General features: G+C 59.0%; 1 protein-coding gene across 1 annotated transcript in view; it reads right to left on the bottom strand.

Moving 5' to 3' along the window:
- Positions 1–9192: 9192 nt before the first annotated feature.
- Positions 9193–26245, bottom strand: part of LOC142362052 (uncharacterized) — a 68565-nt gene continuing 51512 nt past the window's right edge. Inside the window, exons 2-3 of the mRNA XM_075427175.1 lie at positions 20433–20542; positions 9193–10264 (exon numbers count right to left, since the gene is read on the bottom strand). Coding sequence (XP_075283290.1) covers positions 9447–10264; positions 20433–20542 — 928 coding nt within the window. The 3' untranslated portion in view covers positions 9193–9446. The remainder of the gene's footprint in view (positions 10265–20432; positions 20543–26245) is intronic.

The following is a 26245-nucleotide window of genomic DNA, read 5'->3' as shown; positions in this document are numbered from 1 at the left end:
TCTCGCAGCTCTTACGAGACGAGGCTCCCTAGGCACGTAGCCTCGCTTGCGCGAGGCACTACGCGCAGGAACAGGACAGAGGGAAAGAGAGAGAGACAGAGAGAGAATGACGAGCGGGCAGCAGAACTGACGGATCGAGAGAGAAACTGAATCAGGGGAATAAAGAACGCTGGAGGGAGACACAAGTAGAGGGAACAAGCCAGATGGACGAGGGCAGGAGACACACAGATCAGGCCAAAGAGGTGGAGAAAGTAAAATCAGTGATGGGCTAGAAAAAAGGCCAAGGAGCAGGACAGAGGAGAATAACGGGACAGCAAGCTGGACACGGGCATATGGCGAGAAACAAAGGGACAGGCAGCAGTAGGGAGATACACAGACAAAGAGTTACGGTGAGGATGGAGGACAGAGAGAAGAAGAAAAAAGGGACAGGGAGGGGGCACAGATGGAGAAAGAAACACTGCCCAGAGAGAGAGGAAGAAAGCGACAGGACAGAGGCAGAGAGGTAGAGAAAGGAAGAAAAAAGTAGCGACGAGTAGGAGGCCAGAGGGACAAGGAAAAGACAGGAGGAAGGACAGAGTGACAGAGAAAACAGGTGAGGGACAGGACGCCAGAAAGAAAGGTACTGTGAAAGAGAGAGCACGACAGGGAGCAGGACGCTGGGACAGACAGCAAACGAGAGCAACAGAGAGAACGGCAGCGAGGCGGAGCACGAGAGAAAACAGGGACTGAGAGCAAGACCGAGGGGCGAAGCAACAAATAATGGGGCTGGGGAGCAGGACAGCAGAAAAGAGACACAGAGAAGGGGGACACATAACACAACTCCAAATTGAGAAGGAGAAGAAGAGCACAGAGGGTCACAGACAAAAAGAGAGGGACGGCAGAAAGAGAAGAACAAGACGAGGGAGAAGGACTGAGGAGCAGAGAGAAAAAGGGTACAGGGAAAAGGACAGAGATGCAGAAAACAAGGAAAGACTGGAGCCAGAGCACAGGGCAAAACTGACAAGGACAGGGAGCGGGACAAAGGGACGGAGGAGGAAAAAACAGCGATGGGCCGCAGCACAGAGGAAGAGAGAGAAAAAGAGCAAGAAGAGCAAGGGAAGAAGAATGACAGAAGGGTGTTGACAGGGACACGTACAAAGGGGGCTCGGGGGACACACACATCGGAAGGGTAGAAAGGAAAGGGAGGGATGGGGAGCAAGACAGCGTGATAGAGCGAGACGGAGGAAGTGGAGTGCAAGGACACAGAAAAGCAGAGGTACTGGGAAGAGGAAAGAACGTCAGGGAGAGAAAGGCAAGGGTGGGGAGCAGGAGAGAGAGAGGTAGAGAATGAAAAAACAGCCATGGTCAGAAGAATAGAAATGCAGAGAATAAAAAATTACTTCCAGGCAGCAGGACAGAGGGACAGAGCAAGAGGAAAAAAAAAAAAACAACAGGGAGAAGGATGGGTAACACACAGCAGGACACTGCGAGAGTGAGAGGACAGAATACACAGAGCAAGGCAGAGGAATGAAGCGAGGAAAAAAAAAAAAAAACAACCCAGCAAACAGAAAGGGAACTGGACAGAACTAGGCAGCAGGGCAGAGAGACGGAGAAAGAAAAAACAGGGACAGAGGGATAGAGAGGCAAAGAGAGGGATGGGGACCAGGACGGTGGGATACAAACAGGGAGTAGGACGCGAGATCGCAGAGAGAGTGAGGTCCAGGGAAGCGGAAAGAATGACAGAGAGAAAAAGGAGGGAGGGACGGGGAGCAGGGCAGAGAAACGGAGAGAGAAAATAAGCGATGGGGAGCAGGGCAGAGCACTAGGAAGAGGAAAATAAGACAAGGGAGAAGACCGAGGAGCTCAGAGAGAAAGAAAGGTCGAAAGAAAACGCCAGAGAGGTAGAGAAATCAAGAAAAACAGGGACGAGGAGCCTTGCAGAGACGGAGCAAGAAAGCGTAGGGCCGGTGAGCGCGAAAGAGGGAGAGAGAGATGGGGGCAGGGGGAGGAGATGAAGAAGAAAGGAGAGACAAAGACGGCAACAAAGCACACGACACAGAGACAAAGAAAGGGTCAGATCTAGACAAAGAGACCCAGAAGGGGTGGGGTGGTGGTGGGGTGCCGGGGAGGGAACCCCAAAACAAACCAGCAAGGAGCTAGAGGACAGAGAGACAGAAGAAGAGAAGAAAGGACAAGGAAGCAGGACAGAGGAGGAGAGAAAGGCAAAAAGGGAGAGCCGGCTGGACAGCGAGGTCTAGCAAGAAACAACCAGACAGGCAGCAGGACAGAGAAACAGAAAAACCGGGGCACAGGAACCAGGACAGAGGGACGGCGAGAGGAAACAAGGGCCAGGGAGCAGGACAGCGGTGGAGAAAGAAGCACTGCGGCAGCAGGGTAGAAAGAGAAGGAAGAAAGGCCAGAAGAAGGATGGGGAATGATAGAGAAGGGAAAGCGAAGGACAAGGAGCAGGACAGATTGTCAGAGAAAGGGAGTGGGACAAGGTGATACTGAGAGAGAAAAAGGGGACAGGGAGGCAGGATAAAGAGAAAGACAGGCAAAAATAAGAGACAGGGGAGCAGGACAGAGACGGAGGGGGAAAAGCCTCAGTGGGCAGCAGGAGAGAGAGGCGGAAAAGGGAAAAAACAGCACCGGGCTGAGGGACAGTGAGGGAGGAATTAAAAAAACAGACACAGGGAGCAGGACAAAATGACAGAGAGAGAAAAGGGACAGAGAGCAGGACAGCATGGGGGGGAGGGGGGGGGAAGTAACCGTGACGGGCAGTGGGAGAGACGTACGGAGAAAGAAAAAAATACCGAGGAAGAGAGAAAGGAAAGAAGGGACAGCTATCTGCACAGGGGGATAGAGAAATAAAGGATGGGAGAGGGAATGGTGCAGAGAGAGAAAGGCAGAAAAAACAGCAAGAGGAAGCAGGGCACCAGGACAGCAAGAAGAGAAAGGAAAGGGACAGGAATCTGGACAGAGACGGGAAAAAAGCAGCGGGGACACACGAAAAGAGACAGAAAGAGAAGGGCATAAAAGGACAGATCAGGACAGCTGCAGGATGGAGACGCAGAACAAAACCTGGGAAGGTCAACCAGGGTCGGGGGGGAGCAGGTCAGAAAGCTGGAGAAAGGAACAACACTGCTGTGGAGCAGCAGAGGGGGATGGAGAAAGAGACAGAGGGTGGGGGAGCAGGGCAGAGAAACGGGAGAGAGAAAACAAGCGATGGGGAGCAGGGCAGAGCACTAGGAAGAGGAAAATAAGATAAGGGAGAAGACCGAGGAGCTCAGAGAGAAAGAAAGGTCGAAAGAAAACGCCAGAGAGGTAGAGAAATCAAGAAAAACAGGGACGAGGAGCCTTGCAGAGACGGAGCACGAAAGCGTAGGGCCGGTGAGCGAGAGATGGGGGCAGGGGGAGGAGATGAAGAAGAAAGGAGAGACAAAGATGGCAACGGAGCGCAGGACACACAGACAGAGAGAGAAAAAGGACAGCGAACAGGAAAAAAGGGACCGAGAAACAAAGAAAGGGTCAGATCTAGACAAAGAGACCAAGAAGGGGGCGGGGGTGCAGGAAAACCCCAAAACAAACCAGCAAGGGGCTAGAGAACAGAGAGAGAGAGAGAAAGACAAGAAAGGGCCATGAAGCAGGACAGAGAAGGAGAGAAAGGCAAAAAAGGGAGAGCCGGCTGAACAGGGACGTATAGCAAGAAACGACCGGACAGGCAGCAGGACAGAGAAATAGAGACAGGGAGCCAGCTAGAGAAATTCTGGAGGGAGAAAAAGAGGGAGAGGGAGCAGGACACAAACACAGACAGAAGGCGGGAGGTACAGGGAAAGGAAAAGAAAAAAAAAAAAAAAAATCACAGCAGCGTGGGAGAGAGAGGGATCCAGGGGACAGCTCGGGACGCAGAAGAGGGGCGACAGGGCCCCGAGGGCCTGGCACTCACCGCAGCTCTCGCTCTCGGCGCTGCCGGGAGACTCTGCCGCTTCAGACGCTTCTCTCCCCTGCTCTCCTCCCTTCCTCTTCCGTAACTCCGGTCGCTTGGCTGTCCTCTACCTAAGAGAAAACACGCATGTCTCGCAGCTCTGACGAGACGAGGTTCCCTAGGCACGTAACCTCGCTCGCGCGCTCCACAACCGTACCATGCTGCTGCTGGTGACACATACAGACCCTGCGGGGCACACTGGCGGCCTGGCCTGCTGCGGGCTACCAAGAGGGAGCCTTCCTCACCCGCAGAGGCAGGCTCTCTCCTGCCTGCAGCGCCAGGCAGCTGCCAGCCTGGTGGCCTTCCATTTCTTCTTCAGCCTTCTCGGGACTCTCCAGCTTCAGCCACGCCAGCTCCTGTCCGCAGCCACTCAGCGCTCCGCCTCTCCCTTTCCGCCACCAGGAGAGCGAGGCCCGGCACACGCAGCCCCCACAAGCCTGGAGCGGGCGCAGCCAACGGCATCCCCAGGGCAGGAACGGACAAACTCGTCCTCAGCGCGGCCCCTGCCACAGAGAAAGAAGCAGCGGCGACCGCGTTAAGGGAGACTGAGGCACGCTCGAGGGCCAGCGTGCCGCCCGCACCACGGGCCTTGGGAGAGCCCGGGGGCTCCGGGACAGGCTTCAGGGGACGTGCTGGAGCTGGCGGCGGCTGCGCGGGGCGAGCGGGGCCGGGGGAGCGCTGGCGAGCTGCGGGGGGTGCCCGCCTCCTTCCCCTCTTCCCTTCCATCACCTCCCGCCTCTGGCCCCGGGGCTGCCCGCACCCGGCTCGCCTCCAGCGCACCAGCAGCCCGCCGCAGCGGGCGGCTCGAAGCTTCCCGTCCCACCACCCTCGGGCAGCCACCACGCACCCCCGTACCCGCCGGAGGGGAGCCCGCGCCTCACCGCTGGCCTCTCTGCTCCCCCGCCGCCCCAGCACCCGCCACCCGGCCGCCGCCATGCCGCTCAGCCGCACCGCGCATGCGCCACGCGCCGACGGCGCGCCGGAGGGGCCAGTCCCTGCGCGGAGCGCCGGGCTGCAGTACCGCATTGCGGCCAGAGGGCGGCGACAGCGGGTACGGCGCGGCGCCGCCGCCCGGCTGCGGCTCCGGCTGCGGCTCCGGCTCCGGCTCCGGGCAGCCCGCGCCGCCGCCACCGGGCGGCACCGCCGCACGGCTCCGGGCAGCGCCCTGCCGCGCGCCTCCCCCTCCGGGCAGCCCCCGACTCGCGGCTCCGACACGGCGCCGCACCCCCGCCGCTCCTTGCCCCCGAAACGGACCCCGCCCTCCCGGGGGCTTTTCCCCGGGACCCGCCGCCCCATCCACCCTTTCCCACACCCCGCGCTCACCTTCTCCCTCGCTGCAGCCGCAACCCGGCTACGGCTCCGCTCCTCCCTCGGCTCGCACCGGCCCCTCCACAGCCACCCGGGCCACGGCAGCACCGGGCCCTCCACCGGCAGAGGGAGGGGCCGTCGCCATGAGCCCCGCTGCCCGCACCTGGGGCTCCTCCTGCCCCGGCCCACGGCTTGGAGCCCACGATGCCGTCATTGGGCAAACACAAAGATTCTCTGAAGCCGTTTGGGCATTTCAGCAAGCAGGCAGGCGTTCTTTATTGCAGCGCCGGACACACGGGGCACGGCTCCTCTCAGCGCGCACAGCACCTGCGCCACTCGAGCGGCAGTACCGAACTTTGCTCACCGGGTGGCAGCAGCGAGCGCTTGACACGGCGCACCGCGCATTGGCGCCTCCCGAGCCGCAGTACTGAACTTTCGTCACCGGGTGGCAGCAGCGAGCTCTTGAACGCGGCGCCACCGCGCATTGGCGCCACCCGAGCCGCAGTACCGCACTTTGCTCACCGGGTGGCAGCAGCGAGCCCCGCGGCACGCGCTCTCCAGGCGCGGCCGCACCGCTTTCCGGGGACCGGGCGCAGCGGGAAGGCTGCAGAAACACACGGAACCGGCCACAGAACTACCCTTCGTCCCGCGCAGCGGGGGCTGTGGCGGGACCAAGGACGACGCTTCGCCGCACGTGCCCGAGAGCACTGCGGCTGCCCGCCAGCCGGGTCCCTGAAAACGACACCTCCCGGCATGCCCTGGCCAGCGCGGCTCGGCCGCCCGGCAGCCCGAAGACTACACCTCCCGGCATGCCCCGGGGAGCAGCGCGGCCGACCGCGCGCGCCGCGCCCCAGCACTACAGTTCCCAGCACGCCGCGGGAGCTGCGGGCCTCGGCTTGCGGGGTCACCGTGCCCGAAGCGGAGCCGGACCCCCGCCGCTCCTCGCCTCCCACACGGACCCCGCTCGGCAGATACCCCCGCCCGCCTCCCGGGGGCTTTCCCGGGGACCCGCCGCTCCATCGGCCGCCCCGCCCACCCCACGCTCACCTTCTCCTTCGCTGCAGCCGCAGCCCGGCCACGGCTCCGCTCCTCCCTCGGCTCGCACCGGCCCCTCCACGGCCACCCGGGCCACGGCAGCACCGGGCCCTCCACCGGCAGAGGTCAGCCGTCAGCCCCGCTGCCCGCACCCGGGGCTCCCCCGGCCCCGGCCCACGGCTGGAGCCCGGCAGGAACAGGGGGCCATTGCCCCAGCCCCACAGCCCGTCCCCTCCACCCCTGGGCTCTGGTGCAGCCCCTCGTCCCGTGCAAACCAAGCACAAACGCAGCCGCGAGGGCAAAAGGGACCGCAGGTCTTTATTCAGTCACGCACCCAGCCAGTCCCGGGAGCCGCTCTGCGCCGGGGCTCGGGGCCCCCGACGCTCCCTCTGCCCCTCCGACACCTCGGCAGTCCTTCCCGCAGCTGCGCCCGTTGCTCCAGCGGGGAACAGTCGGTCAGTCGGCTCCCGGAGCGACGCGCTGCTCAGCAGAGGCTGCCAAAAATGAGGAGCAGGGTGCAGGCCACTACAAGAGAGGAGAAAAGTGACAGATGGCTGGACAGCGGCGGTGTAACGAGAAAGCACGAAGCAGGGAAAGGGACAGCGAGGACCCGGACTGAGACAGACGGGGAAAGACTAAAAAAAAAAGCTACAAAAACAGGGCAGAGAGGGTGGAATGAGACAACATGGACGGGGAGCCGGGACCGCAAACGACGGAGGGAAGGGGCAAGAGCGGGTAGGACAGCACGAAACAAACCACATAGCTACACGCTGCAGGGAAAAGAGGGAAGACTTAAGAAGTAGGGAGCGGGAGCTGAACAAAAGAGAGCCAGAGAGCAAAAAGCCCAAGAGCAATGTGTACAGAAAGAAACGGGGGGATTCTAAAACAGGGTCATGAGGGAGACAGACACAAGTAAGAAGGACAAAGGACAAAAGCAACAGGCTGCGAGGTGGAGAGGGAAGAATCGATGAATAAGGACAGAGCGCTGGCCAGAGAGAGACCGAGAAAGGCAAAAGATGGCACGGGTGACAGGGCAGAGAGGGAGGAATTTAAAAACCAGGCACAGGGAGTCGGACAGAGGGAAAGGCAGAAATAAAAGGAGAAGAAGTGACGGGGCACGGGGCAGAGAGGGAGGAATGGATAAAGAGCAACAGGGGACCGGACAGAGCACAGTGGAGAATGGAAAAAAAGCAAAAAGCACGCTCCAGGGAAGACGGAGGGATTGAAGAACAGCGACCAGGAGCTGGACAGCGAGACACAGAGGAAGACCAAAAAACCAACGAAACAAAACCAGTGATGGGCTACAAGATGGGCTGGGGGAAACCAAAAACAGCGCCAGGGAGCTGGACACAGAGAGATGGAGACAGACAGACCAATAGCGTGGGGCTACAGGGGGCAGAGGGACGAATTAAACACTGAGGACGGGGAGCCACACAGAGAGAGATGGGGATCGCAGAGAACAGTGGTGGGTGCAGGAAGAAGAGGCAGGAGTTAATAAATGGCGACAGGGAGCCTCACAGGGAGGGACCGAGAAAGGCAAACACAGCAGCAGGGCATAGGGCAGAGAGGAAGAACTAAAAAACGGGGGCAGTGAGACACACGTAGAGAGATGGAGAAAAGAAAAAAGCAATGGGTGATGTGGCAGAGAGGGAGGACTTAAAAAACAGGCACGGCAAGCAAGAAAGACTGAAGGGGGGGGTGGGGGGCAGGGCTGAATCCAACAGGCAACAGGACGGAGAGGGAGGACTTAGAAGTGAGGGACGAGGAGCTGGGAAGACAGAGAGGTGGAGAAAGAAACAGAGTCACAACACGCTACAGTGCCAAGAAGGAAGAAGCTGAACAACAGGGACAGGGAGCCAGACAAAGAGAGCTAGAGAAAGAAAAAATACCGACGGGCTACAGGACAGAGAGGGAGGAATGAAACAATAGGGATCCGGAGCCAGGCAGTCAGAGCGGGAGGAATTAAAAATAGCCAGGGGCAGTAAGGCAGAGAGAGAAGGCGGCAAAAACAATAGGGATCTGGACCAGAGAGATGACAAAAGACAAGGCTATAGGGAGGAGAGGGAGGAATGCAAAGACAGGGACGAGGCGCCAGATGCGGAGCAAGGCATACGGGAAGTACAGCGACAGCTAGAGAGCAGAGAGGGAGGAATTAAAACACAGGGATAGGGAGCCGGGGAGGGAGCTGGAAAAAGGGGCGGGGGAGGGGAGACGAGGAGGAATTAAAAAATTGGGATCCAGAGCCCGAGAAAGAAGTAAAATTGCCACAGGCTAAAGGGCCCAGAAGGAAGAAATTGAAACCCAGGGAGCAGAAGCCAGCCAGAGAGAGACGCAGAAAGGAAAAACCACGGTGGGCTCCCAGACGGAGAGGGAGGAATTTCAAAAAGGAAGGCAGCGGGAGCCATACACAGAAAGACAGAAAAAGGGAAGACAGCAACGGGCCACAGGGCAGCGAGGGAAGAATTGAAAAGCAGGGACAGGAAGCCGGACAGAGCGCAACGAGAAAGAAATGGCCGGGGGGGAGACACACCACCACCACCTGCGACAGGCTACAGGGCTAGCCCAAGCTGGCCAGTGGAAATACTCTGTACCACAGACGTCACGCGCAGCTTAGGCATGGGGGCTGGCTGCGGGGCAGGAATCGGCTGTTCTCGTTTCCGCGAGTTGGAACCCGCTCTCGTCCGGGAGGTCAAACTATTTTGGAATTTAGCGAAACTTGCGATTTCCGGGTTCCGCAATCGCTGCTCGGGGACTGCCTGTGCACCGGTCATCGGGTGGTGAGAGAAACTGTACTGCGTATAGTTTGGTTCGCATGTGCGTTGTTGCCATTATTGTTATTATCATCGTTATTAGCATTACCAGCAGTATTTCCTTTGTTGCCTTACTAAACTGTCTTTATCTCAAGCGACAAGTTTTACCTTTGGTCCATTTCTCCTCCGCATCCCGCTGGGGAGGGAACGGGGCGGGGGTGGGGGCTGCGAGCGAGCGGCTCTCTAGTGCTTAGTTGCCGGCTGCCAGGTTAAACCACGACAGACAGAGAGGGAGGGATTAAAACAAACAGGACTGGGAGCAATCTACAGAGAGACGTCCGGGAACGAAAGTGTAAACAGCACCGCGTACACGGCAGAGAGGGAGGAACTCAACAAAAATAATAAGTAAAGACAGGGAGCCGGACAGAGGGACACAGAGACAGAGAAAACAGCAATGGGCTACAAGACAGAGAGGGAGGGATTAAAAAATCCTGGCAGGGAGCCGGACCGGGAGAGACGGCAAAAGAAATGAAATCGCACCATGGCACAGGGCCGAGGAGGACAAAATTGAAAAACAGGGCCTGGGAACTGGAAAGAGAGAGCCAGAGGATGAAAGAACTCCTGACGGGCTCTAGAGCAGAGACAGGAGGAGTGAAAAAACAGGGGCGGGGAGACAGAGAGAGAGAAATAAGAGGGGGGGAAAGCAACGGGCCACAGGCTCCAGAGGGAGGAAGTGCGAAAGAGGGGCTGGGAGCCGCACAGGGAGAGGGTGGAGAAACAGACCTGCAGAAGTGACAGGCTACGGGGCAGAGAGGGAGGAACTTAAAAAAATCAGGACCTTGAGCCAGACCGAGAGAGACGGAGAAAACAAAAATGGCGACGGGTAACAGGGCAGAGAGGGAGGACCTAAAAGATGGGGACAGGGAGCTGGTCAGACAGAGATGGAGAAAGCAGGTACACGGGAGAAGGGAGGGGGTTGGGGGAGGCAGGGAGAAAAAAAAAGAACAAAAATCACAGCAGTGTGGGAAAGAGCGGGATCCAGGGGAAAGCCTGGACGCAGAAGAGGGGCGACGGGGCCCCGAGGGCCCGGCACTCACCGCAGCTCTCGCTCTCGGCGCTGCCGGGAGACTCTGCCGCTTCAGACGCTTCTCTCTCCTGCTCTCCTCCACTCCTCTTCCGTAACTCCGGTCTCTTGGCTGTCCCCCACCTAAGAGAAAACGTCCATGTCTCGCAGCTCTTACGAGACGAGGCTCCCTAGGCACGTAGCCTCGCTTGCTCGCGCACTACGCGCAGGAACAGGACAGAGGGAAAGAGAGAGAGACAGAGAGAGAATGACGAGCGGGCAGCAGAACTGACGGATCAAGAGAGAAACTGAATCAGGGGAATAAAGAACGCTGGAGGGAGACACAAGTAGAGGGAACAAGCCAGATGGACGAGGGCAGGAGACACACAGATCAGGCCAAAGAGGTGGAGAAAGTAAAATCAGTGATGGGCTAGAAAAAAGGCCAAGGAGCAGGACAGAGGAGAACAACGGGACAGCAAGCTGGACAGGGGCATATAGCGAGAAACAAAGGGACAGGCAGCAGTATGGTGATACACAGACAAAGAGTTACGGGGAGGACGGAGGACAGAGAGAATAAGAGAAAAGGGACAGGGAGGGGGCACAGATGGAGAAAGAAACACTGCCCAGAGAGAGAGGAAGAAAGCGACAGGACAGAGGCAGAGAGGTAGAGAAAGGAAGAAAAAAGTAGCGACGAGTAGGAGGCCAGAGGGACAAGGAAAAGACAGGAGGAAGGACAGAGTGACAGAGAAAACAGGTGAGGGACAGGACGCCAGAAAGAAAGGTACTGTGAAAGAGAGAGCACGACAGGGAGCAGGACGCTGGGACAGACAGCAAACGAGAGCAACAGAGAGAACGGCAGCGAGGCGGAGCACGAGAGAAAACAGGGACTGAGAGCAAGACCGAGGGGCGAAGCAACAAATAATGGGGCTGGGGAGCAGGACAGCAGAAAAGAGACACAGAGAAGGGGGACACATAACACAACTCCAAATTGAGAAGGAGAAGAAGAGCACAGAGGGTCACAGACAAAAAGAGAGGGACGGCAGAAAGAGAAGAACAAGACGAGGGAGAAGGACTGAGGAGCAGAGAGAAAAAGGGTACAGGGAAAAGGACAGAGATGCAGAAAACAAGGAAAGACTGGAGCCAGAGCACAGGGCAAAACTGACAAGGACAGGGAGCGGGACAAAGGGACGGAGGAGGAAAAAACAGCGATGGGCCGCAGCACAGAGGAAGAGAGAGAAAAAGAGCAAGAAGAGCAAGGGAAGAAGAATGACAGAAGGGTGTTGACAGGGACACGTACAAAGGGGGCTCGGGGGACACACACATCGGAAGGGTAGAAAGGAAAGGGAGGGATGGGGAGCAAGACAGCGTGATAGAGCGAGACGGAGGAAGTGGAGTGCAAGGACACAGAAAAGCAGAGGTACTGGGAAGAGGAAAGAACGTCAGGGAGAGAAAGGCAAGGGTGGGGAGCAGGAGAGAGAGAGGTAGAGAATGAAAAAACAGCCATGGTCAGAAGAATAGAAATGCAGAGAATAAAAAATTACTTCCAGGCAGCAGGACAGAGGGACAGAGCAAGAGGAAAAAAAAAAAAACAACAGGGAGAAGGATGGGTAACACACAGCAGGACACTGCGAGAGTGAGAGGACAGAATACACAGAGCAAGGCAGAGGAATGAAGCGAGGAAAAAAAAAAAAAAACAACCCAGCAAACAGAAAGGGAACTGGACAGAACTAGGCAGCAGGGCAGAGAGACGGAGAAAGAAAAAACAGGGACAGAGGGATAGAGAGGCAAAGAGAGGGATGGGGACCAGGACGGTGGGATACAAACAGGGAGTAGGACGCGAGATCGCAGAGAGAGTGAGGTCCAGGGAAGCGGAAAGAATGACAGAGAGAAAAAGGAGGGAGGGACGGGGAGCAGGGCAGAGAAACGGAGAGAGAAAATAAGCGATGGGGAGCAGGGCAGAGCACTAGGAAGAGGAAAATAAGATAAGGGAGAAGACCGAGGAGCTCAGAGAGAAAGAAAGGTCGAAAGAAAACGCCAGAGAGGTAGAGAAATCAAGAAAACAGGGACGAGGAGCCTTGCAGAGACGGAGCAAGAAAGCGTAGGGCCGGTGAGCGCGAAAGAGGGAGAGAGAGATGGGGGCAGGGGGAGGAGATGAAGAAGAAAGGAGAGACAAAGACGGCAACAAAGCACACGACACAGAGACAAAGAAAGGGTCAGATCTAGACAAAGAGACCCAGAAGGGGTGGGGTGGTGGTGGGGTGCCGGGGAGGGAACCCCAAAACAAACCAGCAAGGAGCTAGAGGACAGAGAGACAGAAGAAGAGAAGAAAGGACAAGGAAGCAGGACAGAGGAGGAGAGAAAGGCAAAAAGGGAGAGCCGGCTGGACAGCGAGGTCTAGCAAGAAACAACCAGACAGGCAGCAGGACAGAGAAACAGAAAAACCGGGGCACAGGAACCAGGACAGAGGGACGGCGAGAGGAAACAAGGGCCAGGGAGCAGGACAGCGGTGGAGAAAGAAGCACTGCAGCAGCAGGGTAGAAAGAGAAGGAAGAAAGGCCAGAAGAAGGATGGGGAATGATAGAGAAGGGAAAGCGAAGGACAAGGAGCAGGACAGATTGTCAGAGAAAGGGAGTGGGACAAGGTGATACTGAGAGAGAAAAAGGGGACAGGGAGGCAGGATAAAGAGAAAGACAGGCAAAAATAAGAGACAGGGGAGCAGGACAGAGACGGAGGGGGAAAAGCCTCAGTGGGCAGCAGGAGAGAGAGGCGGAAAAGGGAAAAAACAGCACCGGGCTGAGGGACAGTGAGGGAGGAATTAAAAAAACAGACACAGGGAGCAGGACAAAATGACAGAGAGAGAAAAGGGACAGAGAGCAGGACAGCATGGGGGGGAGGGGGGGGGAAGTAACCGTGACGGGCAGTGGGAGAGACGTACGGAGAAAGAAAAAAATACCGAGGAAGAGAGAAAGGAAAGAAGGGACAGCTATCTGCACAGGGGGATAGAGAAATAAAGGATGGGAGAGGGAATGGTGCAGAGAGAGAAAGGCAGAAAAAACAGCAAGAGGAAGCAGGGCACCAGGACAGCAAGAAGAGAAAGGAAAGGGACAGGAATCTGGACAGAGACGGGAAAAAAGCAGCGGGGACACACGAAAAGAGACAGAAAGAGAAGGGCATAAAAGGACAGATCAGGACAGCTGCAGGATGGAGACGCAGAACAAAACCTGGGAAGGTCAACCAGGGTCGGGGGGGAGCAGGTCAGAAAGCTGGAGAAAGGAACAACACTGCTGTGGAGCAGCAGAGGGGGATGGAGAAAGAGACAGAGGGTGGGGGAGCAGGGCAGAGAAACGGGAGAGAGAAAACAAGCGATGGGGAGCAGGGCAGAGCACTAGGAAGAGGAAAATAAGATAAGGGAGAAGACCGAGGAGCTCAGAGAGAAAGAAAGGTCGAAAGAAAACGCCAGAGAGGTAGAGAAATCAAGAAAAACAGGGACGAGGAGCCTTGCAGAGACGGAGCACGAAAGCGTAGGGCCGGTGAGCGAGAGATGGGGGCAGGGGGAGGAGATGAAGAAGAAAGGAAAGACAAAGATGGCAACGGAGCGCAGGACACACAGACAGAGAGAGAAAAAGGACAGCGAACAGGAAAAAAGGGACCGAGAAACAAAGAAAGGGTCAGATCTAGACAAAGAGACCAAGAAGGGGGCGGGGGTGCAGGAAAACCCCAAAACAAACCAGCAAGGGGCTAGAGAACAGAGAGAGAGAGAGAAAGACAAGAAAGGGCCATGAAGCAGGACAGAGAAGGAGAGAAAGGCAAAAAAGGGAGAGCCGGCTGAACAGGGACGTATAGCAAGAAACGACCGGACAGGCAGCAGGACAGAGAAATAGAGACAGGGAGCCAGCTAGAGAAATTCTGGAGGGAGAAAAAGAGGGAGAGGGAGCAGGACACAAACACAGACAGAAGGCGGGAGGTACAGGGAAAGGAAAAGAAAAAAAAAAAAAATCACAGCAGCGTGGGAGAGAGAGGGATCCAGGGGACAGCTCGGGACGCAGAAGAGGGGCGACAGGGCCCCGAGGGCCTGGCACTCACCGCAGCTCTCGCTCTCGGCGCTGCCGGGAGACTCTGCCGCTTCAGACGCTTCTCTCCCCTGCTCTCCTCCCTTCCTCTTCCGTAACTCCGGTCGCTTGGCTGTCCTCTACCTAAGAGAAAACACGCATGTCTCGCAGCTCTGACGAGACGAGGTTCCCTAGGCACGTAACCTCGCTCGCGCGCTCCACAACCGTACCACGCTGCTGCTGGTGACACATACAGACCCTGCGGGGCACACTGGCGGCCTGGCCTGCTGCGGGCTACCAAGAGGGAGCCTTCCTCACCCGCAGAGGCAGGCTCTCTCCTGCCTGCAGCGCCAGGCAGCTGCCAGCCTGGTGGCCTTCCATTTCTTCTTCAGCCTTCTCGGGACTCTCCAGCTTCAGCCACGCCAGCTCCTGTCCGCAGCCACTCAGCGCTCCGCCTCTCCCTTTTCGCCACCAGGAGAGCGAGGCCCGGCACACGCAGCCCCCACAAGCCTGGAGCGGGCGCAGCCAACGGCATCCCCAGGGCAGGAACGGACAAACTCGTCCTCAGCGCGGCCCCTGCCACAGAGAAAGAAGCAGCGGCGACCGCGTTAAGGGAGACTGAGGCACGCTCGAGGGCCAGCGTGCCGCCCGCACCACGGGCCTTGGGAGAGGCCGGGGGCTCCGGGACAGGCTTCAGGGGACGTGCTGGAGCTGGCGGCGGCTGCGCGGGGCGAGCGGGGCCGGGGGAGCGCTGGCGAGCTGCGGGGGGTGCCCGCCTCCTTCCCCTCTTCCCTTCCATCACCTCCCGCCTCTGGCCCCGGGGCTGCCCGCACCCGGCTCGCCTCCAGCGCACCAGCAGCCCGCCGCAGCGGGCGGCTCGAAGCTTCCCGTCCCACCACCCTCGGGCAGCCACCACGCATCCCCGCACCCGCCGGAGGGGAGCCCGCGCCTCACCGCTGGCCTCTCTGCTCCCCCGCCGCCCCAGCACCCGCCACCCGGCCGCCGCCATGCCGCTCAGCCGCACCGCGCATGCGCCACGCGCCGACGGCGCGCCGGAGGGGCCAGTCCCTGCGCGGAGCGCCGGGCTGCAGTACCGCATTGCGGCCAGAGGGCGGCGACAGCGGGTACGGCGCGGCGCCGCCGCCCGGCTGCGGCTCCGGCTGCGGCTCCGGCTCCGGCTCCGGGCAGCCCGCGCCGCCGCCACCGGGCGGCACCGCCGCACGGCTCCGGGCAGCGCCCTGCCGCGCGCCTCCCCCTCCGGGCAGCCCCCGACTCGCGGCTCCGACACGGCGCCGCACCCCCGCCGCTCCTTGCCCCCGAAACGGACCCCGCCCTCCCGGGGGCTTTTCCCCGGGACCCGCCGCCCCATCCACCCTTTCCCACACCCCGCGCTCACCTTCTCCCTCGCTGCAGCCGCAACCCGGCTACGGCTCCGCTCCTCCCTCGGCTCGCACCGGCCCCTCCACAGCCACCCGGGCCACGGCAGCACCGGGCCCTCCACCGGCAGAGGGAGGGGCCGTCGCCATGAGCCCCGCTGCCCGCACCTGGGGCTCCTCCTGCCCCGGCCCACGGCTTGGAGCCCACGATGCCGTCATTGGGCAAACACAAAGACTCTCTGAAGCCGTTTGGGCATTTCAGCAAGCAGGCAGGCGTTCTTTATTGCAGCGCCGGACACACGGGGCACGGCTCCTCTCAGCGCGCACAGCACCTGCGCCACTCGAGCGGCAGTACCGAACTTTGCTCACCGGGTGGCAGCAGCGAGCGCTTGACACGGCGCACCGCGCATTGGCGCCTCCCGAGCCGCAGTACTGAACTTTCGTCACCGGGTGGCAGCAGCGAGCTCTTGAACGCGGCGCCACCGCGCATTGGCGCCACCCGAGCCGCAGTACCGCACTTTGCTCACCGGGTGGCAGCAGCGAGCCCCGCGGCACGCGCTCTCCAGGCGCGGCCGCACCGCTTTCCGGGGACCGGGCGCAGCGGGAAGGCTGCAGAAACACACGGAACCGGCCACAGAACTACCCTTCGTCCCGCGCAGCGGGGGCTGTGGCGGGACCAAGGACGACGCTTCGCCGCACGTGCCCGAGAGCACTGCGGCTGCCCGCCAGCCGGGTCCCTGAAAACGACACCTCCCGGCATGCCCTGGCCAGCGCGGCTCGGCCGCCCGGCAGCCCGAAGACTACACCTCCCGGCATGCCCCGGGGAGCAGCGCGGCCGACCGCGCGCGCCGCGCCCCAGCACTACAGTTCCCAGCACGCCGCGGGAGCTGCGGGCCTCGGCTTGCGGGGTCACCGTGCCCGAAGCGGAGCCGGACCCCCGCCGCTCCTCGCCTCCCACACGGACCCCGCTCGGCAGATACCCCCGCCCGCCTCCCGGGGGCTTTCCCGGGGACCCGCCGCTCCATCGGCCGCCCCGCCCACCCCACGCTCACCTTCTCCTTCGCTGCAGCCGCAGCCCGGCCACGGCTCCGCTCCTCCCTCGGCTCGCACCGGCCCCTCCACGGCCACCCGGGCCACGGCAGCACCGGGCCCTCCACCGGCAGAGGTCAGCCGTCAGCCCCGCTGCCCGCACCCGGGGCTCCCCCGGCCCCGGCCCACGGCTGGAGCCCGGCAGGAACAGGGGGCCATTGCCCCAGCCCCACAGCCCGTCCCCTCCACCCCTGGGCTCTGGTGCAGCCCCTCGTCCCGTGCAAACCAAGCACAAACGCAGCCGCGAGGGCAAAAGGGACCGCAGGTCTTTATTCAGTCACGCACCCAGCCAGTCCCGGGAGCCGCTCTGCGCCGGGGCTCGGGGCCCCCGACGCTCCCTCTGCCCCTCCGACACCTCGGCAGTCCTTCCCGCAGCTGCGCCCATTGCTCCAGCGGGGAACAGTCGGTCAGTCGGCTCCCGGAGCGACGCGCTGCTCAGCAGAGGCTGCCAAAAATGAGGAGCAGGGTGCAGGCCACTACAAGAGAGGAGAAAAGTGACAGATGGCTGGACAGCGGCGGTGTAACGAGAAAGCACGAAGCAGGGAAAGGGACAGCGAGGACCCGGACTGAGACAGACGGGGAAAGACTAAAAAAAAAAGCTACAAAAACAGGGCAGAGAGGGTGGAATGAGACAACATGGACGGGGAGCCGGGACCGCAAACGACGGAGGGAAGGGGCAAGAGCGGGTAGGACAGCACGAAACAAACCACATAGCTACACGCTGCAGGGAAAAGAGGGAAGACTTAAGAAGTAGGGAGCGGGAGCTGAACAAAAGAGAGCCAGAGAGCAAAAAGCCCAAGAGCAATGTGTACAGAAAGAAACGGGGGGATTCTAAAACAGGGTCATGAGGGAGACAGACACAAGTAAGAAGGACAAAGGACAAAAGCAACAGGCTGCGAGGTGGAGAGGGAAGAATCGATGAATAAGGACAGAGCGCTGGCCAGAGAGAGACCGAGAAAGGCAAAAGATGGCACGGGTGACAGGGCAGAGAGGGAGGAATTTAAAAACCAGGCACAGGGAGTCGGACAGAGGGAAAGGCAGAAATAAAAGGAGAAGAAGTGACGGGGCACGGGGCAGAGAGGGAGGAATGGATAAAGAGCAACAGGGGACCGGACAGAGCACAGTGGAGAATGGAAAAAAAGCAAAAAGCACGCTCCAGGGAAGACGGAGGGATTGAAGAACAGCGACCAGGAGCTGGACAGCGAGACACAGAGGAAGACCAAAAAACCAACGAAACAAAACCAGTGATGGGCTACAAGATGGGCTGGGGGAAACCAAAAACAGCGCCAGGGAGCTGGACACAGAGAGATGGAGACAGACAGACCAATAGCGTGGGGCTACAGGGGGCAGAGGGACGAATTAAACACTGAGGACGGGGAGCCACACAGAGAGAGATGGGGATCGCAGAGAACAGTGGTGGGTGCAGGAAGAAGAGGCAGGAGTTAATAAATGGCGACAGGGAGCCTCACAGGGAGGGACCGAGAAAGGCAAACACAGCAGCAGGGCATAGGGCAGAGAGGAAGAACTAAAAAACGGGGGCAGTGAGACACACGTAGAGAGATGGAGAAAAGAAAAAAGCAATGGGTGATGTGGCAGAGAGGGAGGACTTAAAAAACAGGCACGGCAAGCAAGAAAGACTGAAGGGGGGGGTGGGGGGCAGGGCTGAATCCAACAGGCAACAGGACGGAGAGGGAGGACTTAGAAGTGAGGGACGAGGAGCTGGGAAGACAGAGAGGTGGAGAAAGAAACAGAGTCACAACACGCTACAGTGCCAAGAAGGAAGAAGCTGAACAACAGGGACAGGGAGCCAGACAAAGAGAGCTAGAGAAAGAAAAAATACCGACGGGCTACAGGACAGAGAGGGAGGAATGAAACAATAGGGATCCGGAGCCAGGCAGTCAGAGCGGGAGGAATTAAAAATAGCCAGGGGCAGTAAGGCAGAGAGAGAAGGCGGCAAAAACAATAGGGATCTGGACCAGAGAGATGACAAAAGACAAGGCTATAGGGAGGAGAGGGAGGAATGCAAAGACAGGGACGAGGCGCCAGATGCGGAGCAAGGCATACGGGAAGTACAGCGACAGCTAGAGAGCAGAGAGGGAGGAATTAAAACACAGGGATAGGGAGCCGGGGAGGGAGCTGGAAAAAGGGGCAGGGGAGGGGAGACGAGGAGGAATTAAAAAATTGGGATCCAGAGCCCGAGAAAGAAGTAAAATTGCCACAGGCTAAAGGGCCCAGAAGGAAGAAATTGAAACCCAGGGAGCAGAAGCCAGCCAGAGAGAGACGCAGAAAGGAAAAACCACGGTGGGCTCCCAGACGGAGAGGGAGGAATTTCAAAAAGGAAGGCAGCGGGAGCCATACACAGAAAGACAGAAAAAGGGAAGACAGCAACGGGCCACAGGGCAGCGAGGGAAGAATTGAAAAGCAGGGACAGGAAGCCGGACAGAGCGCAACGAGAAAGAAATGGCCGGGGGGGAGACACACCACCACCACCTGCGACAGGCTACAGGGCTAGCCCAAGCTGGCCAGTGGAAATACTCTGTACCACAGACGTCACGCGCAGCTTAGGCATGGGGGCTGGCTGCGGGGCAGGAATCGGCTGTTCTCGTTTCCGCGAGTTGGAACCCGCTCTCGTCCGGGAGGTCAAACTATTTTGGAATTTAGCGAAACTTGCGATTTCCGGGTTCCGCAATCGCTGCTCGGGGACTGCCTGTGCACCGGTCATCGGGTGGTGAGAGAAACTGTACTGCGTATAGTTTGGTTCGCATGTGCGTTGTTGCCATTATTGTTATTATCATCGTTATTAGCATTACCAGCAGTATTTCCTTTGTTGCCTTACTAAACTGTCTTTATCTCAAGCGACAAGTTTTACCTTTGGTCCATTTCTCCTCCGCATCCCGCTGGGGAGGGAACGGGGCGGGGGTGGGGGCTGCGAGCGAGCGGCTCTCTAGTGCTTAGTTGCCGGCTGCCAGGTTAAACCACGACAGACAGAGAGGGAGGGATTAAAACAAACAGGACTGGGAGCAATCTACAGAGAGACGTCCGGGAACGAAAGTGTAAACAGCACCGCGTACACGGCAGAGAGGGAGGAACTCAACAAAAATAATAAGTAAAGACAGGGAGCCGGACAGAGGGACACAGAGACAGAGAAAACAGCAATGGGCTACAAGACAGAGAGGGAGGGATTAAAAAATCCTGGCAGGGAGCCGGACCGGGAGAGACGGCAAAAGAAATGAAATCGCACCATGGCACAGGGCCGAGGAGGACAAAATTGAAAAACAGGGCCTGGGAACTGGAAAGAGAGAGCCAGAGGATGAAAGAACTCCTGACGGGCTCTAGAGCAGAGACAGGAGGAGTGAAAAAACAGGGGCGGGGAGACAGAGAGAGAGAAATAAGAGGGGGGGAAAGCAACGGGCCACAGGCTCCAGAGGGAGGAAGTGCGAAAGAGGGGCTGGGAGCCGCACAGGGAGAGGGTGGAGAAACAGACCTGCAGAAGTGACAGGCTACGGGGCAGAGAGGGAGGAACTTAAAAAAATCAGGACCTTGAGCCAGACCGAGAGAGACGGAGAAAACAAAAATGGCGACGGGTAACAGGGCAGAGAGGGAGGACCTAAAAGATGGGGACAGGGAGCTGGTCAGACAGAGATGGAGAAAGCAGGTACACGGGAGAAGGGAGGGGGTTGGGGGAGGCAGGGAGAAAAAAAAAGAACAAAAATCACAGCAGTGTGGGAAAGAGCGGGATCCAGGGGAAAGCCTGGACGCAGAAGAGGGGCGACGGGGCCCCGAGGGCCCGGCACTCACCGCAGCTCTCGCTCTCGGCGCTGCCGGGAGACTCTGCCGCTTCAGACGCTTCTCTCTCCTGCTCTCCTCCACTCCTCTTCCGTAACTCCGGTCTCTTGGCTGTCCCCCACCTAAGAGAAAACGTCCATGTCTCGCAGCTCTTACGAGACGAGGCTCCCTAGGCACGTAGCCTCGCTTGCTCGCGCACTACGCGCAGGAACAGGACAGAGGGAAAGAGAGAGAGACAGAGAGAGAATGACGAGCGGGCAGCAGAACTGACGGATCAAGAGAGAAACTGAATCAGGGGAATAAAGAACGCTGGAGGGAGACACAAGTAGAGGGAACAAGCCAGATGGACGAGGGCAGGAGACACACAGATCAGGCCAAAGAGGTGGAGAAAGTAAAATCAGTGATGGGCTAGAAAAAAGGCCAAGGAGCAGGACAGAGGAGAATAACGGGACAGCAAGCTGGACTCGGGCATATGGCGAGAAACAAAGGGACAGGCAGCAGTAGGGAGATACACAGACAAAGAGTTACGGGGAGGATGGAGGACAGAGAGAAGAAGAGAAAAGGGACAGGGAGGGGGCACAGATGGAGAAAGAAACACTGCCCAGAGAGAGAGGAAGAAAGCGACAGGACAGAGGCAGAGAGGTAGAGAAAGGAAGAAAAAAGTAGCGACGAGTAGGAGGCCAGAGGGACAAGGAAAAGACAGGAGGAAAGACAGAGTGACAGAGAAAACAGGTGAGGGACAGGACGCCAGAAAGAAAGGTACTGTGAAAGAGAGAGCACGACAGGGAGCAGGACGCTGGGACAGACAGCAAACGAGAGCAACAGAGAGAACGGCAGCGAGGCGGAGCACGAGAGAAAACAGGGACTGAGAGCAAGACCGAGGGGCGAAGCAACAAATAATGGGGCTGGGGAGCAGGACAGCAGAAAAGAGACACAGAGAAGGGGGACACATAACACAACTCCAAATTGAGAAGGAGAAGAAGAGCACAGAGGGTCACAGACAAAAAGAGAGGGACGGCAGAAAGAGAAGAACAAGACGAGGGAGAAGGACTGAGGAGCAGAGAGAAAAAGGGTACAGGGAAAAGGACAGAGATGCAGAAAACAAGGAAAGACTGGAGCCAGAGCACAGGGCAAAACTGACAAGGACAGGGAGCGGGACAAAGGGACGGAGGAGGAAAAAACAGCGATGGGCCGCAGCACAGAGGAAGAGAGAGAAAAAGAGCAAGAAGAGCAAGGGAAGAAGAATGACAGAAGGGTGTTGACAGGGACACGTACAAAGGGGGCTCGGGGGACACACACATCGGAAGGGTAGAAAGGAAAGGGAGGGATGGGGAGCAAGACAGCGTGATAGAGCGAGACGGAGGAAGTGGAGTGCAAGGACACAGAAAAGCAGAGGTACTGGGAAGAGGAAAGAACGTCAGGGAGAGAAAGGCAAGGGTGGGGAGCAGGAGAGAGAGAGGTAGAGAATGAAAAAACAGCCATGGTCAGAAGAATAGAAATGCAGAGAATAAAAAATTACTTCCAGGCAGCAGGACAGAGGGACAGAGCAAGAGGAAAAAAAAAAAAACAACAGGGAGAAGGATGGGTAACACACAGCAGGACACTGCGAGAGTGAGAGGACAGAATACACAGAGCAAGGCAGAGGAATGAAGCGAGGAAAAAAAAAAAAAAACAACCCAGCAAACAGAAAGGGAACTGGACAGAACTAGGCAGCAGGGCAGAGAGACGGAGAAAGAAAAAACAGGGACAGAGGGATAGAGAGGCAAAGAGAGGGATGGGGACCAGGACGGTGGGATACAAACAGGGAGTAGGACGCGAGATCGCAGAGAGAGTGAGGTCCAGGGAAGCGGAAAGAATGACAGAGAGAAAAAGGAGGGAGGGACGGGGAGCAGGGCAGAGAAACGGAGAGAGAAAATAAGCGATGGGGAGCAGGGCAGAGCACTAGGAAGAGGAAAATAAGATAAGGGAGAAGACCGAGGAGCTCAGAGAGAAAGAAAGGTCGAAAGAAAACGCCAGAGAGGTAGAGAAATCAAGAAAACAGGGACGAGGAGCCTTGCAGAGACGGAGCAAGAAAGCGTAGGGCCGGTGAGCGCGAAAGAGGGAGAGAGAGATGGGGGCAGGGGGAGGAGATGAAGAAGAAAGGAGAGACAAAGACGGCAACAAAGCACACGACACAGAGACAAAGAAAGGGTCAGATCTAGACAAAGAGACCCAGAAGGGGTGGGGTGGTGGTGGGGTGCCGGGGAGGGAACCCCAAAACAAACCAGCAAGGAGCTAGAGGACAGAGAGACAGAAGAAGAGAAGAAAGGACAAGGAAGCAGGACAGAGGAGGAGAGAAAGGCAAAAAGGGAGAGCCGGCTGGACAGCGAGGTCTAGCAAGAAACAACCAGACAGGCAGCAGGACAGAGAAACAGAAAAACCGGGGCACAGGAACCAGGACAGAGGGACGGCGAGAGGAAACAAGGGCCAGGGAGCAGGACAGCGGTGGAGAAAGAAGCACTGCGGCAGCAGGGTAGAAAGAGAAGGAAGAAAGGCCAGAAGAAGGATGGGGAATGATAGAGAAGGGAAAGCGAAGGACAAGGAGCAGGACAGATTGTCAGAGAAAGGGAGTGGGACAAGGTGATACTGAGAGAGAAAAAGGGGACAGGGAGGCAGGATAAAGAGAAAGACAGGCAAAAATAAGAGACAGGGGAGCAGGACAGAGACGGAGGGGGAAAAGCCTCAGTGGGCAGCAGGAGAGAGAGGCGGAAAAGGGAAAAAACAGCACCGGGCTGAGGGACAGTGAGGGAGGAATTAAAAAAACAGACACAGGGAGCAGGACAAAATGACAGAGAGAGAAAAGGGACAGAGAGCAGGACAGCATGGGGGGGGGGGGGGGGGAAGTAACCGTGACGGGCAGTGGGAGAGACGTACGGAGAAAGAAAAAAATACCGAGGAAGAGAGAAAGGAAAGAAGGGACAGCTATCTGCACAGGGGGATAGAGAAATAAAGGATGGGAGAGGGAATGGTGCAGAGAGAGAAAGGCAGAAAAAACAGCAAGAGGAAGCAGGGCACCAGGACAGCAAGAAGAGAAAGGAAAGGGACAGGAATCTGGACAGAGACGGGAAAAAAGCAGCGGGGACACACGAAAAGAGACAGAAAGAGAAGGGCATAAAAGGACAGATCAGGACAGCTGCAGGATGGAGACGCAGAACAAAACCTGGGAAGGTCAACCAGGGTCGGGGGGGAGCAGGTCAGAAAGCTGGAGAAAGGAACAACACTGCTGTGGAGCAGCAGAGGGGGATGGAGAAAGAGACAGAGGGTGGGGGAGCAGGGCAGAGAAACGGGAGAGAGAAAACAAGCGATGGGGAGCAGGGCAGAGCACTAGGAAGAGGAAAATAAGATAAGGGAGAAGACCGAGGAGCTCAGAGAGAAAGAAAGGTCGAAAGAAAACGCCAGAGAGGTAGAGAAATCAAGAAAAACAGGGACGAGGAGCCTTGCAGAGACGGAGCACGAAAGCATAGGGCCGGTGAGCGAGAGATGGGGGCAGGGGGAGGAGATGAAGAAGAAAGGAGAGACAAAGATGGCAACGGAGCGCAGGACACACAGACAGAGAGAGAAAAAGGACAGCGAACAGGAAAAAAGGGACCGAGAAACAAAGAAAGGGTCAGATCTAGACAAAGAGACCAAGAAGGGGGCGGGGGTGCAGGAAAACCCCAAAACAAACCAGCAAGGGGCTAGAGAACAGAGAGAGAGAGAGAAAGACAAGAAAGGGCCATGAAGCAGGACAGAGAAGGAGAGAAAGGCAAAAAAGGGAGAGCCGGCTGAACAGGGACGTATAGCAAGAAACGACCGGACAGGCAGCAGGACAGAGAAATAGAGACAGGGAGCCAGCTAGAGAAATTCTGGAGGGAGAAAAAGAGGGAGAGGGAGCAGGACACAAACACAGACAGAAGGCGGGAGGTACAGGGAAAGGAAAAGAAAAAGAAAAAAAAAAAAAAATCACAGCAGCGTGGGAGAGAGAGGGATCCAGGGGACAGCTCGGGACGCAGAAGAGGGGCGACAGGGCCCCGAGGGCCTGGCACTCACCGCAGCTCTCGCTCTCGGCGCTGCCGGGAGACTCTGCCGCTTCAGACGCTTCTCTCCCCTGCTCTCCTCCCTTCCTCTTCCGTAACTCCGGTCGCTTGGCTGTCCTCTACCTAAGAGAAAACACGCATGTCTCGCAGCTCTGACGAGACGAGGTTCCCTAGGCACGTAACCTCGCTCGCGCGCTCCACAACCGTACCATGCTGCTGCTGGTGACACATACAGGCCCTGCGGGGCACACTGGCGGCCTGGCCTGCTGCGGGCTACCAAGAGGGAGCCTTCCTCACCCGCAGAGGCAGGCTCTCTCCTGCCTGCAGCGCCAGGCAGCTGCCAGCCTGGTGGCCTTCCATTTCTTCTTCAGCCTTCTCGGGACTCTCCAGCTTCAGCCACGCCAGCTCCTGTCCGCAGCCACTCAGCGCTCCGCCTCTCCCTTTTCGCCACCAGGAGAGCGAGGCCCGGCACACGCAGCCCCCACAAGCCTGGAGCGGGCGCAGCCAACGGCATCCCCAGGGCAGGAACGGACAAACTCGTCCTCAGCGCGGCCCCTGCCACAGAGAAAGAAGCAGCGGCGACCGCGTTAAGGGAGACTGAGGCACGCTCGAGGGCCAGCGTGCCGCCCGCACCACGGGCCTTGGGAGAGCCCGGGGGCTCCGGGACAGGCTTCAGGGGACGTGCTGGAGCTGGCGGCGGCTGCGCGGGGCGAGCGGGGCCGGGGGAGCGCTGGCGAGCTGCGGGGGGTGCCCGCCTCCTTCCCCTCTTCCCTTCCATCACCTCCCGCCTCTGGCCCCGGGGCTGCCCGCACCCGGCTCGCCTCCAGCGCACCAGCAGCCCGCCGCAGCGGGCGGCTCGAAGCTTCCCGTCCCACCACCCTCGGGCAGCCACCACGCACCCCCGCACCCGCCGGAGGGGAGCCCGCGCCTCACCGCTGGCCTCTCTGCTCCCCCGCCGCCCCAGCACCCGCCACCCGGCCGCCGCCATGCCGCTCAGCCGCACCGCGCATGCGCCACGCGCCGACGGCGCGCCGGAGGGGCCAGTCCCTGCGCGGAGCGCCGGGCTGCAGTACCGCATTGCGGCCAGAGGGCGGCGACAGCGGGTACGGCGCGGCGCCGCCGCCCGGCTGCGGCTCCGGCTCCGGCTGCGGCTCCGGCTCCGGCTCCGGCTCCGGGCAGCCCGCGCCGCCGCCACCGGGCGGCACCGCCGCACGGCTCCGGGCAGCGCCCTGCCGCGCGCCTCCCCCTCCGGGCAGCCCCCGACTCGCGGCTCCGACACGGCGCCGCACCCCCGCCGCTCCTTGCCCCCGAAACGGACCCCGCCCTCCCGGGGGCTTTTCCCCGGGACCCGCCGCCCCATCCACCCTTTCCCACACCCCGCGCTCACCTTCTCCCTCGCTGCAGCCGCAACCCGGCTACGGCTCCGCTCCTCCCTCGGCTCGCACCGGCCCCTCCACAGCCACCCGGGCCACGGCAGCACCGGGCCCTCCACCGGCAGAGGGAGGGGCCGTCGCCATGAGCCCCGCTGCCCGCACCTGGGGCTCCTCCTGCCCCGGCCCACGGCTTGGAGCCCACGATGCCGTCATTGGGCAAACACAAAGACTCTCTGAAGCCGTTTGGGCATTTCAGCAAGCAGGCAGGCGTTCTTTATTGCAGCGCCGGACACACGGGGCACGGCTCCTCTCAGCGCGCACAGCACCTGCGCCACTCGAGCGGCAGTACCGAACTTTGCTCACCGGGTGGCAGCAGCGAGCGCTTGACACGGCGCAC

Source organism: Opisthocomus hoazin, chromosome 7, assembly GCF_030867145.1.
Source record: "Opisthocomus hoazin isolate bOpiHoa1 chromosome 7, bOpiHoa1.hap1, whole genome shotgun sequence".
NCBI lineage: Eukaryota > Metazoa > Chordata > Aves > Opisthocomiformes > Opisthocomidae > Opisthocomus > Opisthocomus hoazin.
This window is presented reverse-complemented; position numbering and strand designations above follow the sequence as displayed.